General features: G+C 32.8%; 1 protein-coding gene across 1 annotated transcript in view; it reads left to right on the top strand.

The window, feature by feature from the left end:
• LOC150097050 (zinc finger TRAF-type-containing protein 1 homolog) overlaps positions 1-15,323 on the top strand; it is a 75,816-nt gene that overhangs the window by 13,234 nt on the left and 47,259 nt on the right. Inside the window, exon 4 of the mRNA XM_090408115.1 lies at positions 8,693-8,879. Coding sequence (XP_090264241.1) covers positions 8,693-8,879 — 187 coding nt within the window. The remainder of the gene's footprint in view (positions 1-8,692; positions 8,880-15,323) is intronic.

The following is a 15,323-nucleotide window of genomic DNA, read 5'->3' on the forward strand; positions in this document are numbered from 1 at the left end:
CTGTCTAAGAGTTAATTATGATCCTGGATTGCTTACAGTCCTAACTCTAATATAACACTCTTGTTAAATTATGGATTAGTCCACTACTTTGTTGTATTAAAATTGTCTATATGAATTTGTTCTCTGATGTTATAAATAGAATATAGCTTTGATCTAGTTTTTTTTTCACTAGAGATCAGTCCAGTAGAATAACAATTGATCAAATCATTCACTTTAGCTTACTAATAGAAATGTAATCTAGCTTATGCATATGTGTACTCCAAATGATAACCTGAACATGAAGGTCGAAACATCAGGAAATTTAAAATTATTACTAACATGGTTGTAGTCTCCATAATTTTACATCTAGTGCAAGTCTCCAGCATTCACTAACTAAATTGAATTACAGCTATAAAAATTTTTCATATGAAAATCTGTCATAAAATGACCAAAACTATGAAAATAGGCAGGAACATGAAAACTTCAGCTGCATTCTGAATGGAGATTCTATACAAGTAAAATATTTCAGCTATTTAGGCACAGTTTTTAGCAAAGATGGCAGTGTTGTGTCTTGAATAAACTAAGAAATGCTTTAACACATATTATTCAGGACACAGCTTTAATTTAACTTAGGCAGAGAATGTGGAATGTTGGCAATAGAATAAAATAACTTTTATGAATACAAATCAATTTAAGAACAAGGAATTGTATAAAAATGTTTGTAAGATATAATCTGTAATGCATGTGGGCCAGATAGAGATATCAATGTAAGCTGTTAAATCTAGTTAAGAGCCCCATTTCATGTATACTAAAGTAGCAAAGCCTGTGAGCCAGAGTTCAAGGGTTACTGTTAACCATCCTGTGTTAAGCATACAAAGAGGGGGGAAGGTAGTTACTGGAAAGAGAAAGTAAGGCGCTTTCCAAGAAGAGCAAAACAAGTGCACGTGCGATGAAACAGAGGGAGCTGAATACAATGACGAAATCAGGGGCGGTAAAGTAGACTTGTTTTGTGAATTCCAGTCATAAAAGAATGTGATCCCCTAAGAGAATTTGTAAAATGGACTAATATTATGGAACTTTAAGAATTATCTGAGATTTGGCTCAGGCCCATTTAATTAAGAATTGTCTACCCAACAAGGCCAGGTTTATCTCTCTATGAGCTAATAGTAATGTGTAAAGTAATATAACTAATGACCACTTGTGTGTAGAAGGAATGGCAGTTACCTAAGAAATAACGTTAAATTGCTCATAGTAGTGGTCTAAGCAAGTTAATTTGTGTGTTTAGTAGAATTAGTATTGAACCTATAACTTTACTAGAGAATATTTCAGATATTATGTTAGTAATGCTTACTTGTATAACTTCTCAAGTTTATTAAAATGTTTCTTTTAAATACCTGCCTGACCAGTTTTTTATCTTTATGAATTCAAACAGCTGCTCATAAAACATTGACGAACTTAGCGGGATGAACTCACATGTATGAAATAAATAAAGCGAGCCATGACTGTATGAAAGAGATTAGTGAACAGAGATATAAACCTTTATTTTAGTTTAATCATCATGTATCATTCTGAGAGAGCCATCCTAGGTAAGAGTCCCATCTATCCTAGGTATTAGCTGGCGCAGTTATAATAAAAATTTTGTTAATGCTCACGGGTGAACTCTATCAGAATGTTGTGTGATTAAACTATAGGGAGGCCAATAGGACTGCTTATTAATAAGGAGAAAATAATTTAGTAGAGAATAAACGGCTTACAGAAAATATAAGGAAAATAAGATAACAGTATATAAGAAATAAAGTAAAATACAGAAAAAAGAAGAAATATAACAGCAGGTTAATTCTGGAAATAGACAACAGAATAAGCAAAGCTAGTATGGTGGGTACTCAGCTGAATAAATTTATATGGAATGAGTGAAATAAGCCAAAATGCCAAACTAGCAGTATACATGACACTGTTCAAACCAGTTTTAATTTATAGATCTTGAGAGTTGGATTAGAAATAAAGCACTTGATGAAAGACTAGACACCACATGAGGTTTTCTGAGAAAAATTACAATTTTCCTCCAAATCAGTCTGTTACATGTCAAGACTCCAACATTACCAGATCTTATATTTCTATCATCTAAGGCACTTTGTACCATATCAATCCACCTATATCATGGTCTTCCTCTGGGTCGTTTTCCTGCCAACCTGGCAGAGAACACTTGTTTGGCTAATCTTTCCTCGCCCATTCTGTTTAAGTGACCATACCACCTGAGATTAGCTCTGCTAATGCATTCCTGGATGCTGACAATGACAAGTTCTTTCCTAATATCCTCATTTTTAATATGATATTGCCATTGATGCCATCTATTTACGCCTCTAATCTTTCTCAAGACGCTCATATCTGCGGTCTCTAGTCTTTGGTCAAGTGTTCCACTTCTGACCCAGCTCTCAGATCCATAAGTTAAAACCAGTTTTAACTTATTGTTCAGACTAATTTCTCTCTTATTCCATATGAATTTATTCAATTGACTTCCTACCGTGCCAGCTTTGTTGATTCTGTTGTCTATTTCCATATTTAATTTATCATCTTCACTAAAAATCGTGCCTAAGTAGCTGAAATGTTTTACTTGTTCCACCGGTTCTCCATTCAAAACACAGTTAACATTTTCAACAATTCTACCTATTTTCATTGTCTTTGTCTTTTTAATGCTGACCTTCATACCATGTCTATTACAACAGTTATTCAATTTAGTCAGGGAATCCTGCAAACTTGTAGCGGATTTATTTAGAAGTATAACATTGTCCGCATAAAGCATAGAGCTGACATTAACATCTCCAATTCTGATATCATGTTTAATACTACTTTCCTTCATAATGTGATCCATACAGATAATGAATAACAGAGGGGATAATGTACATCCTTGTCTGATACCAGATTTAAAATTAAACCATCTTGCTGTACTTTCTTCAATTCTAACTGCTGACTTGCAACTCAAATAAAGACTAAGTATTGCTTGATATAATGCCCCATTGACACCATATATTGAATTGAGTAAATAATACAACTAGTATATTGAATAGCTTCTCTCTTGGCAACTTGTCATATGCCTTTTCCAGATCGTCAAAACTTAAATACAGATCTTTGTTATATTCCCATGCTTTCTTAACTATTTGTCATAAAGTGAAGATCTGATCCTGACAGCCTCTGTTTGGCCTGAATCCAGCTTGTTCTTCACCAAGCTTTTCTTCCACAATTCTTCTCAACTATTTCTCAAGTATGCTTGCATAGATCTTGCCAGGAACACTCAGTAGGGAAATACTCTGTAATTCTCACATTCAGTTTTATTTCCCTTTTTATATATGGGTACTATTAGAACTCTATTCCAATCATTGGGAATTCGTCCCTCTGTCTAGGCTTTCTGAACTATGCAGCGCAGCCACTGTAAGACTTTTATACCACCATATTTCAGCATTTCTGGTTGAATATCATCTACTCCTGCTGCCTTTCCACATTTCAAGCCTTTGGCTTTTTCTACCTCAAGTATGGATATGTGTTCCTGACTGTATACCTGTTGAATGTTTTTTTACCACTGTGTGTGTGCTATCACTGCTTGTTTCATTTAGCAATTTTTCGAAATAATTACTCCATACTTCAAGGATATCTTTTTCTCCTGTTTTCATGTCACCTTTATCATCTCTAACTCCTTTTACAGCACTCTTTCCTGCAGAATATCTTACCACCTTCTTGATATTTATTTTCTATATTCTTGCCAAAGTCCTCCCATGACTTTTGTTTAGCCAGTTTTACACAGTGTTTTGCTTTCTTACATTTGTCTCTGTATTCACTAAGAGCAAAGGCCGACTTATTTGCCAGGAACTTTTGATATGCTTTCTTCTTTTCCTTCGCTGCCTCTTTAACTTCCTGTGTCCACCAGGGAGTTCTGATTTTTTTTTATCCTTGCAGATAACCTCACCACATGCCTCTCTGGCAGAATCAATCAATGTTTTCTTCAGAGTTTGCCACTGAATCTCCAAGGTTTGATTCCTGTTCTCAAACTCTTTCATTTTTTCTTCAATCATCTTTGTGTATTTTAGTCTACAGTTCACATCTGATAACTGCTCAACTTTTATGTGCTTTAAAACTTTCTTACATGTTATTCTTTTCAATATGAAATTCAGTTTTATCCTGCTCAAGACTAAATAGTGATCGTTTCCAATTTCAAATGCTCTGTACACTCTGGTGTCCTGCAGCAGGGAGAAAACATCACTATCAACAATAACATAGTCAATGAGACTTTACTTATTCCTTGCCTCTTCTCTCCATGTGAATTTGTGCACCTTTTTATGTTGGAACATGGTATTAGTAATAACCGGTCCATGTCCTGAGCAGAAATTCAACAGGTATTTGTCATTATTATTAGCTCTGCTCTTTTCTCCAAATTTTCCCCAAATATTTTTGTATGTGTGACATTCATTTCCTAGTCTGCTATTTAGATCCTCAACAAGGAGCAACTTTTCCTTTTTCATTGTATCAGTTGCTTTTTCTATAGCATCAAAAAATTCTTCCACTTCTACCTTAGTAGAACCTTCTGTGGGACCATAGTCACAAATAAGTCTCATTGTCCAGTTCTCCATTCTGATATTTGCCCACATCACTCTACTTGAGACTGCCTGCCATTCAAGAAGATTAGCCTCGTATTTTGTGTTGAATACTATGGCTACTCCTTCTTTTCATTGATTGTCATTGCCTGAATATAACATTTTGTATTTATTGCTCAGAAAGATCTCACCAGTTTTTGTCTTTTTTTTGTTTCAGTCACTCCTATTATGTCGATCTGGTACTTATCTAATTCTTCAGCTAGCTCCATTACTTTGCTATTCTGGCTTCTTATGTTGATAGTACCGATCTTTAACTCTGGTGATGTTGAGTTGGGGTGTGCTTTCAGATTTGTTCCAGTAGCTGACTTTTCACTGTTTTCCCTGGCAAAAATAATGGGGGTCTTGTTTAACCAGGCGACGCCCCAGCCTGCATGAAATTTTGTCATGTTGTACCATCATTTTCTATATTGGTTTAAGCCAATAAGAATACAATTTGTTCGGCTAAATCCCAAATTGCCAGCCTATCCTCGTTTGTTCAGTATCCAGGTAGATACCAAACAGTGTGTACCACGAGAAGGTGAGGATTGGACATTAGGTCAGAAACCCTGGTCGGTTCTCCACATTCCTTTAAAGGCTATGTGGAAGTCTCCTCTCAGTTATACAGCTTTGACCCTTAAGCACCCTTTTCTCAAAGTATACACCTAAACCTCTTTTTATGCAAATTTGAAGTTATGCGAATTGTGATATCAAAAATAATTTTTTTTACGCTATTTTTATTCACTTTTACGCAACCAACCTAAAGTCTAAGTTAGGAAAAAATCCATAATTCAAGAAAATTCTGAGAATTTTGTAGAATTGCATTCTTGTTTCAATTAAGAAAATTCTAAATTCTAGAAAATTCTGAGAATTTTGTAGAATTGCATTCTCATTTTAATTAAGAAAATTCTAAATTACGAATTTCATTTATTGGGAATTCCCCGAATTACAATACATAACTGACTGCACATAAAAAAGCAGTTCTTAGCAGTTTGAGTAGACAACATAGTTATCGCATTTTTTGTATTTGCATTTTTTAAGTGAAATCAAAATAAAAATCGCGTTATAAAGTTAATAAATGGTAAGCTATATGTAATTTTTCAAACTTTCAATTTATTAACCGAAGATTTTAATCCAGCCCTCACATGATGTTGCCGATAACCAAAAAAAAAAATGGAAAGCCATTTCCTTGGATATAAAAATTCAAATTTTAGATTGTCTTCAAACTAGGGAAGGTGCGACGGCTGTGGGTAAGCATTTTGGAGTCCCTGAATCAACTGTCAGATCTATAAAGAAAAATATAGAGACTATTAGAAAATCGGTATGTTCTGGTACAAAATCAAGTGCAAAATTATCAACAAGAAATGTTGTTCTAGAAAAGGCCGAAAAAGCTTTAGTGATGTGGATAGAAGATAATGTGCAAAAAATAATTTTGAATATTATCTTTTTTTTTTTTTAATCTGTTCATTTTATGAACAGATTAAAAAACTGCAGCCAGATACTTCATCTCAATCGAGGAAAAAATATGAATTTCATGCAAGCAATGGTTGGCTGGCTAAGTTTAGTAAAAGACATGCTCTTCATAATATAAAAATTAAAGGTGAAACGGCTTCTGCTGATGAAACAGCTGCTAAATCATTTCCACAAAAACTTGCTAAAACAATTAAAGATGGAGGGAGGTTACAGTTACACTCGTGAACAAGTTTGGAATATGGATGAAACCGGCGTTTTCTAAAAAAAAAAAAATGCCAAACATAACTTACTTATCAAAAATATAAAAAACTGTTGGTGGGTTCAAAGCAGCAAAGGATCGCATAACACTCCTATTTTGTTCGAACGCTTTAGGAGATCGGATGTTAAAACCACTCCTCATAAATCGATCATTAAGACCACGGCCGATAAAAGGCGTAGATTTTCAAAAATTGCCAGCTCATTGGATGGCCAACAAAAAAAGCTTGGGTGACCATTGATATTTTCACTGAGTGGTTCCATAAACATTTTGTGCCAGAAGTTAGACGCTATTTGAATGACAAGGGTCTCCCATTTAATTGATAATGCACCCTGTCATCTTGCCATAGAACACCCAAATGTGCAATTTTTTTTTCTGCCGCCCAATACCACATAATTACTACAACCTCTAGATCAGGGTACAATTGCGAATTTTAAACCATATTATGTCAGACGAACATTTCAGTACGTTTTGAACAAGCTAAATGATGAAACACTGTCAGTTATGGATGTGTGGAAAAAATTTTCAGTTATGGATTGTATTGATCAGGTTCGGTTATCGTTATCTGAATTGAGACCAGAAACTATGAATGCATGCTGGAAAGCTATTTGGCCCACGTGTGTTAAAGAGACTGCTCCTGTTCCCTTCAATCATACTGCAGAATTCCCTAATATAATAAGTTTGGCATGTGAAATTAGCAGAGAAGGATTCGATGATTTTACGTTGGCAGATATTGAAGAATTGTTAATTGATAAACCTCTTAGCGAAGATGAAATAGTGGAGATTGTTTCGGAGACTCCTGAAAGCAAAGAAGATAATGATCAAGATAATCCTACTTTTATTGCTGATATAATTAAAGGTCTTAAACTGGCCAGTAATTTAGGCAATTATTTTGCCTGACATTATTCAAATGAAGAACGTGCTGGGAAGTTTTCAGGTGAGCTTAAGTTGTTAATAATGTCTTCATACAGAGAATTATATCCCAACTTATCTGAAGCATCAACACAGCGATTAATAACTGAGTTCATGCCTAAAACTACTGAAACAACCAGTGGTACTTTTGTTCAAGACATGACAAGAAGAATTCCACAAGTTCAGGCGGAAGTCGATGACGATAATACCATATCAAATAGTTCTAGTGATATTACAGTCTCATGAAAACAAAAGCTTTTGTGTTTATTGTCAGAAACTGATAGCGAATAACATAATTTTTTTATAGAATCCTTAGCAAACAATTGAAATGAATATGTTTTTTTTTTTTAAGTTATTAAAATTCATTATATGTATGTCTGTTCTCCATGAAATGTAAATAAAAATCTTATGATCCTAACGAATTTAATGTTTTTTTTTTTCATTATTTTGCTTATATTTCAGGTTTGGAACCAATCTTCACTTTTTCTATGGAGTCAGTAGTTCTTACGCGAATTCTCTTTACGTGTAATTTTTAGGAACATATCTATTGCGTAAAAAGAGGTTTAGGTGTACTTTAATAAATCTTAACTGAAATGTTCAGTAGGTAAGTTCTCACACTGTTTTATTTCCTTTTTTTACAGATGGGAACTATGAGATATGTATTCCAGTCATCCAGAATTCTGACCATGCCTTCTAAATTATGTAGTGGATTCACTGTCAAACTTCTATATCTCCTTCAGCATTTCTAGTCAGATATCATCTACATCAGTTGCCTTTTCCCATTTCATTTTGATGACTTTTCTAGTTTCTGAATTTCAATACATTTTTCTTGAATATTTTCTATCACCATTATGATTTCTTGTTTTATTTAACAAATATTTCAAAGTAATTACTCCAGACAAAGCACATCTCTCAGTTTTTGTCATTTTTATCACCATGGATTCCTTTTTATGGTACTCTTTTTCCTCAATTTCCAATTTTTTTTTTTTTTTCAATAGCCTCCAGAATAAATATTATGTCTTTCATATTCTATTACTGCTTGCTTAAATCGTGATCCATTCTTATAAGAGCGGATCACATGTGGTCGAGTACTTTAAACCTTAGTTCTTATTGTACTATATTGATGAACAAATAATTTCTGATCTTTCTTGAACTTATAATTGTAATTATGAGATATAAGGCAGTTTACTACAAAGAAACACTGTTTCTCTGTGGTTTGTGGATAGCTAAACCTGATGTTTGTATTTTATGTATTTTGAATATGCTTGCCCATTGTGATTTCTTCAAAATGGGTTATGTTTCCTATTTAACAACAGCAGATGAGGAACTACACTAAAAAAAAAAAAAAGTAACCACATTTGTTTTAGACCAATAATATTCAAATTGGTCATAAAATATACTGTGTTTTTCAGCTAAAAATTCATTTAAGCATGGATTTTATAATTTATTTCAGACCTGCAGTTTAAACCATACAGAACAGATGAATTTATTCACAAGTTATACTATGAGACATCTCGTTTCACTGCTTTCAATAGTCAATGGGTTGTAAAAGCAAATGTTAACGATAACCAGCGAGACCCAACTCAATCATGTGAAAGAACTTTGAGTTATCAGCTGGTGCTAAAAAGCAAAATTCAAAAGTAAGTATAATATCATTTGTTATCCAGTTTAATTTTATTATCATTAATAAATTGCTGAAATACCATTGCAAAAAAAAAAAAAGACTGTGTTCTAAGAAAATGCTGCAATTTGCAATATTTTACCAGTTATATAGTTGATATTTAGAATAAATATTGTACTTTATCTCTCAGTGTAGCAAATTCATGGAATATTTTACATTTCTAGACTTCTTATTGGTTATGGCAATTCAGATTATTTGAAGTCTGCTCTTTTAAATTTAGCCATGAGAATAACTGAACTTCTTTTTTGGTTATGGTGTGATCTATTACAATGGTATATGTTAAAAGTTCAGATTTTTTAGTAATCTAATGTAGGATAATTATTCATCCAATCTTAAGCTGTTATAAGGCTTTTCATAATATATGGATTAGTTCAGTTAAGAGTTCCTATGCAAATAACCAGTCTCTTCTAGATGAAGCATTTAATGGCAATTGAAAGAACAGTGATGTGACTAAACAGCTGTTTATTTAGAAATACTGAATGGCTGTTTAATTGTATTAAAATATTTGATATATCCAGATGAAGCTGAATGACAAATGTATCAACGTAATACAGTGTGACACTATAGAATTGTGTGTATGGTTTTGTTTAGGATCTTAGTTTTTAGATGTCGCATGTAGAAATTGTACTACAAGCATGGATATTTTTCAGCTGTGCTAACTATAATTAGTAATACTAATAACAGCTGCATGAATTAAAAACCTACTTGCCACTAGTAATTCATCCATTACAAGTGATTAATATTTATTTTTGAGGCTCTGATAATTATATTAGCAAACTAATTCAATGATTTTGAATAACCAAAAACAAAAGGAGGTGAAAAATAAGTAGAAAGAAGCAAACAAAAATGAAACAGGATAACTGGAGGGGATATGTGTGTTTATAAGTACTTGGCATCTTTTATTTACCATTATCACATAAGTTAAGTAACTTTTGTGCAACTTTGAAAACAGAATGAGGCTTATTAACTTCCCAGTATGCTCAAGATATTAAGCATGCCTTTCCATGCAGTAGCAACAAATTCAGGGCACAATAATTGTACAGAACCAGTTTCCACACGACAACAGAATTGCGTAATGGAACATCTTTCGCAGCAGCTTTTCATCTGTGACCATTTGCCTTAATGGCTATGTTAATATTTTGCCTTTCCTTCATGGTTACATGGTGATCAGAATTCATTATAAAAATTATGAAAACAACTACCATGTTAGAGTAAAACATCAGTTTAATATAAACTAAAATTTGTGATTATTTTGGTTTATATTGACATGATTTTCATTCTGGAATAGAATTTAACTAGTTCTTAATTAAACTAAATCTTTTTCCTAGAAAACAGTGATGGTGAACGTTTTTTAGGTTCGGCGTATCAAAAATTCGGAAAATACCTAGCCCTCCCCCCCCTCCTCGAACAAAAGAGAAACAATTCTTTATATATTCATTTATTTAAAAAAAATAGTCCAATCATGTGTGTTGTTATGTATTATATATTGAAATGCCAAATAATTACCAAAATGACTCAGACACATGTAAAATAATAATAATGAAAATTCAGTGATTTACAATAGAGAAAACAATATGCCTACTGATAATTAGGCTTAAAATAGTTCACTAGAAATTACCCTACTTTTAATAATAGTGAATTTGAAAAAAAAAATAATAAAAATATGGAACACATTGCATTTGATTTGATTAACATCAGTTAATGACTTCTTTTGTTGCCGAGTCTTAATGGATAAGTCTGAAATTGAAGGTGAGTACTTTCTGCACTTCAAGCCCAAGCAAGCAGCACTAACTTCATCCGTCAGTCTCTTTCTTTTGTTCATTTTAATGATATTTAATGCCAAGAATAATGTCTCGCAAGAGCATGTAGTGGGAAAAATTGTGAGTAAAGCCATTGTTAGATTTTTAAGAGTGCTAAAAGTTTCCAGTATTTGGTTCCAAGCATTCAGAATTTCTTGTTCATAGTTAGTCACACTCTTTATTCTGCAGGTGATTTCTTTCCAGATCCTCAAGTTGAGACCTCAGGTCGACAAACACTTGAGTCAAGATGCTGGCCTGGAAACATTGCTAACTTCAGCTCTAATCTTTCAATTTGTAGCCATTTGAAATCATTTAATTCAATAGTAGTGTATACTACTACATCTGGATACTTAATTCTTTTAATTGTATGTTCTAAATTGATTAAATTTTCTGCCAAACTGATCATTTATTGAAATTTATTGTTGTCGGGTGTTGATAAACGCTGGCATATCGCCCAAAACATTGCAGTTTGTTGACACACTTGTCATAGGTTCGCCATCACTGTCCTAGAATAAAATTTTCAATAGAAAAAAAAATTCAAAATTCTTCCTTTTGATTGGATGTCATGGTAGTTCCCTCAGTGACCCTCTGCAAATATCTTAGGAGTCCTAAAACTTTTCTAGCTTAATCAGTAGCAACTGTTATGCTTTGGTTGACAAACTTGATTCATCATATAATCTGCTATAGGGGATTTTTATCCTTCATAACATACAAACTAGCCCAGGAACATATGGAATTTGAGTTATGATAATACTTTTTTTCAATACATTAGTTGCTTTGGTGTAATTATGCAGTTACTTAGGTCTCATTTCATTCATTCTGCATAGGTTTCATTCAGTTTATTCCTCAAACACACAAGGTTTATTGTTCTTAGATACCAAGTTTTTTTTTTTTTTTTTTTTTTCACTTAGTTACCAAGTATTCATTTCAGAAAAATTATGAAGACTACAACTGTGTTAGATTAGGAATAATTATTTTAATTTCCTGATGTTTCGACCTTCGTGTTAGGGCCATCTAGAGTACACACACCAAGACGAAGCTGCACTACATTTCAAACAGTATGGCAAAGTGACAATGATTTGATCAACTGTTATTCTATTGGCCTGACCTTTTAGTGTAAAAAAAAAAAAACTACATCAGAGCTGTATTCTATTTATAACATCATCAGAGAACAAATTCATATAGATAATTTTAATGCAACAAAGTAATAGTGGCCTAATCCATAATTTAACATGAGTGCTATTATACTAGAGTTAAGATTCTAGATTACTTACAATTAACTCTTAGACCAAAAGGTTGTGGGTAGAATATGTGCCATCCATATTCTTGGGATTTTTAGACCACCATTATTGTTAAGATCAGGGTAATTGATGAGAATTTCACAGGCCTCCTTAAATTTATGCTCCTACTGCATTTTGGTGTGATGTAAACAGGTGCCTTTCCAGTCAATTCTATGTAGAATATTCAGGGCATGATCAGAAAGGCCAGATTTACTGGTTGCTAAATTTAAAGTGCCATTTATGTTCCTTTTTTTCAGATAGGAATTGTGTGTTCTGTTTTATCTATTCTTGTTTAATCCTTTAACCAAGTGTAAGCAAACGGTTTGTGCATGCCATATCTTCATGACTTCTTCAAGTTTCATACCCTAGAAGAGGTTGGCAACCATGTCACAGAACTTTTTTTTCTTTTGCTGCTGTGGAACATTTATGGTAATTAAAGCTAGTCCAGTCTTTAGTGTCATTAAACCACATTCTCCTGGGTCTACCTGTCCCTCTTTTTCCATCCGGTTTCCCTTCTAATATTAATTTCTGAATGCCTTCTTATCTAGTTAATGTCCAAAATATTTAAGTTTTCGTTCTTTTTAATGCAACAAATCCATGATTCTATATGGATATCCTAAAGGTCATCTCATCTTGTACCTTTTTAATAATAAGGTGATATTTCTTTTTACTAATTATAAATGAGAAATATGACTTCTGCATTAATTTAACCTTTGTATTATTCTGGGTCTAGCTCCCACTGATGAGACCCCAAAGGTCATTCAGTATGGGTGGTGACTCCCATAATGCATAGCATTATACTTCTGAAAGGAAATGTGTTTTGCATTATACGATAGTAAGGCAAATGAAAGTCATTTGCAATACGTACAAATACTTCACATGCAAACTTAGATTGCTTACACTTGAATAAAGGATTAAACAAGAATATTATTCCCTGGACAATATAATTTATTTTATTTTATTTATTCATTTATTATTATTATTATTTTTTTTTTAAAGATACAAAGTATTATTGACAGCTTACTCTCATATTTCATTTGAAGAAAAAAAATCTATTATCAATTTTCTTCCAAATTAGTCACTTTTCAGCACTTCCATATTCTCATATCTTGCATTTCTTTATTGTGGGGTATTCTGACTGCATCAGTCCATTAGATCTTGGTCTTCTATACGATTTTTTTTCCTTGCCATCTTAGCATTAAACGTTTTGCTAACATTCCACTCATTATTTAAGTAACAATACTGCTTTAGATTGGACTTTCTGTTCATGCAATTTTATATGCTAACAATGAAATTCTTTCCTAATATCTTCATTTTCAGTTATTCTGCCATTGATGCCATCTGTTCATCATGATATTCCTGATATTCCTCAGTGGGTGTTCAGGATAATATGACAGCAATTATGAACTTTTCTCATGTAATACTAACTTCTGATCAACAATTTCCCTCCAAATTAATCTGCTATCTGTCAAGACCCCAACATTATCAGATCTGATATTTTTGTCTTCTAAGGCACTTCATACCACATTTATTACAACAATTATTAAATTTAGTCAAGGAATCTTGCAGAGTTTACTGGATTTATTTAGAAGTATAACATCATCTGTATAAAGTAAAGAGCTCATATTAATTAACATAACCAATTTTGATATCAGGTTTGATACCACTTTCCTTCATAAAGTGATCCATATAGATGATGAATAACAGTGGAGATAATGTCTTTAGGTGACTATACTACCTGAGATTAGCTCTGTTAACATATTCTGAATGCTAACAATGGCATGTTCCTTCCTAATATCCTCATTTTTAATATGATACTGCCATTGATGCCATCTGGTCACTCCACTAATCTTTTTCAGAACTCTATCTGTGGTCTTTAAGTGTTTTATTTCTAACCAAAGTCTTTGATCCATAAGTTTAAAATTGGTTTGAACACTATTTTGTATTTTGTCTGTCTCTTTTATTCTATAGAAATTTATTCAGCTGACTTCTTACCAGCATTGCTAATTCTGTTGTCTGTTTTCATATTTAATTTGCCATCTTCACTAAAAATTGTGACTAAATAGCTGAAATGTTTCTTGTTCCAATAGGTTCTTCATTCAGAATGCTGTTAATTTCACTGTTTCTGGCTATTTTCAGTTGTCTTTGTCTTTTTATTGTTGACTTTCATATTCAAATTTATTACAACAGTTAAATTTAGTCAAGGAATCTTGCAGACTTTACTGGATTTATTTAGAAGTATAACATCATCTGTATAAAGTAAAGATCTGAGATTAAAACCTCCAATTTTGATATCTGGTTTAATACTGCTTTCCTTCATAATGTGATCCATATAGATAATGAATAACAGAGGGGATAATGTACATCCTCGTCTCAAACCTGATTTAACATCAAACTATCTTCTTGCCTCCTTCAATTTTAACTGCTAACTTAAAGCTCAAATAGAGGTTGTGTATTGCTCGATATAATATCCCGTTTACATCATATAACTGTAGCATTTTGAATAGATTTTGCTTGGCACCTTGTCATGTGCCCTTTTTCAGATCTACAAAACTTAAATATAGATCCTTGTTATATTCCCAGGATTTTGCAACTATTTGTCTTAAAGTAAAAATCTTATCCTGATAACCTTTTATTTGATGTGAATACAATGTGTTCTTTACCAAGCTTCTTCCACAATTTTTCTTAGCCACTTCTCGGGCATACTTGCATAAATCTTACCAGAAAGACTCAGTAGAGAAAAATACCTCTGTAATTCTCTCATTCAGTTTTATTTCCTTTTTTTTGTAAATGGATACTATGAGAGCTCTACTCCAATCATCTGGAATAATTTGACCCTTTGACCAGGCCTTCAAATTATGCACTTTTATACCTCTCATATTTGAGAGGTATAAAAGTGCATAATTTGAAAACTTTTATACCTCTCATATTTGAGCATTTCTGGTTGAATATCATCAAATCTAGCTGCCTTTCCACATTTCAGTTTTTGATGTTTTTTTCTACTTCGATTGTGGGTATGGATATGTATTCTTGTTTATATTCCTTTGAAGTGTTTTCTACCACTGTGCTGACACTGCTTGTTTCATTTATTTGCCACCTTCCTGGTATTTATTATCTATGTTCTTAATACTTTTGTTTAGCTGGTTTTATACAGTGCTTGGCTTTCTTACATTTTCTGCTGTATTCTATAAGAGCACAAGCTTATTTATTTGCCAGGAACTTTTTGATACTTTCTTCTTTTACTTGACTGCCTCTTTAACTTCCTGAGTCCACCATCATGGAGTTCAGATTTTTCTATCCTTGCAGACAACCTTGCCACTGGAT

This window comes from Typopeltis vanoorti, chromosome 18, assembly GCF_054136105.1.
Source record: "Typopeltis vanoorti isolate ZY-2024b chromosome 18, IOZ_Tvanoo_1.0, whole genome shotgun sequence".
Classification (NCBI taxonomy): domain Eukaryota; kingdom Metazoa; phylum Arthropoda; class Arachnida; order Uropygi; family Thelyphonidae; genus Typopeltis; species Typopeltis vanoorti.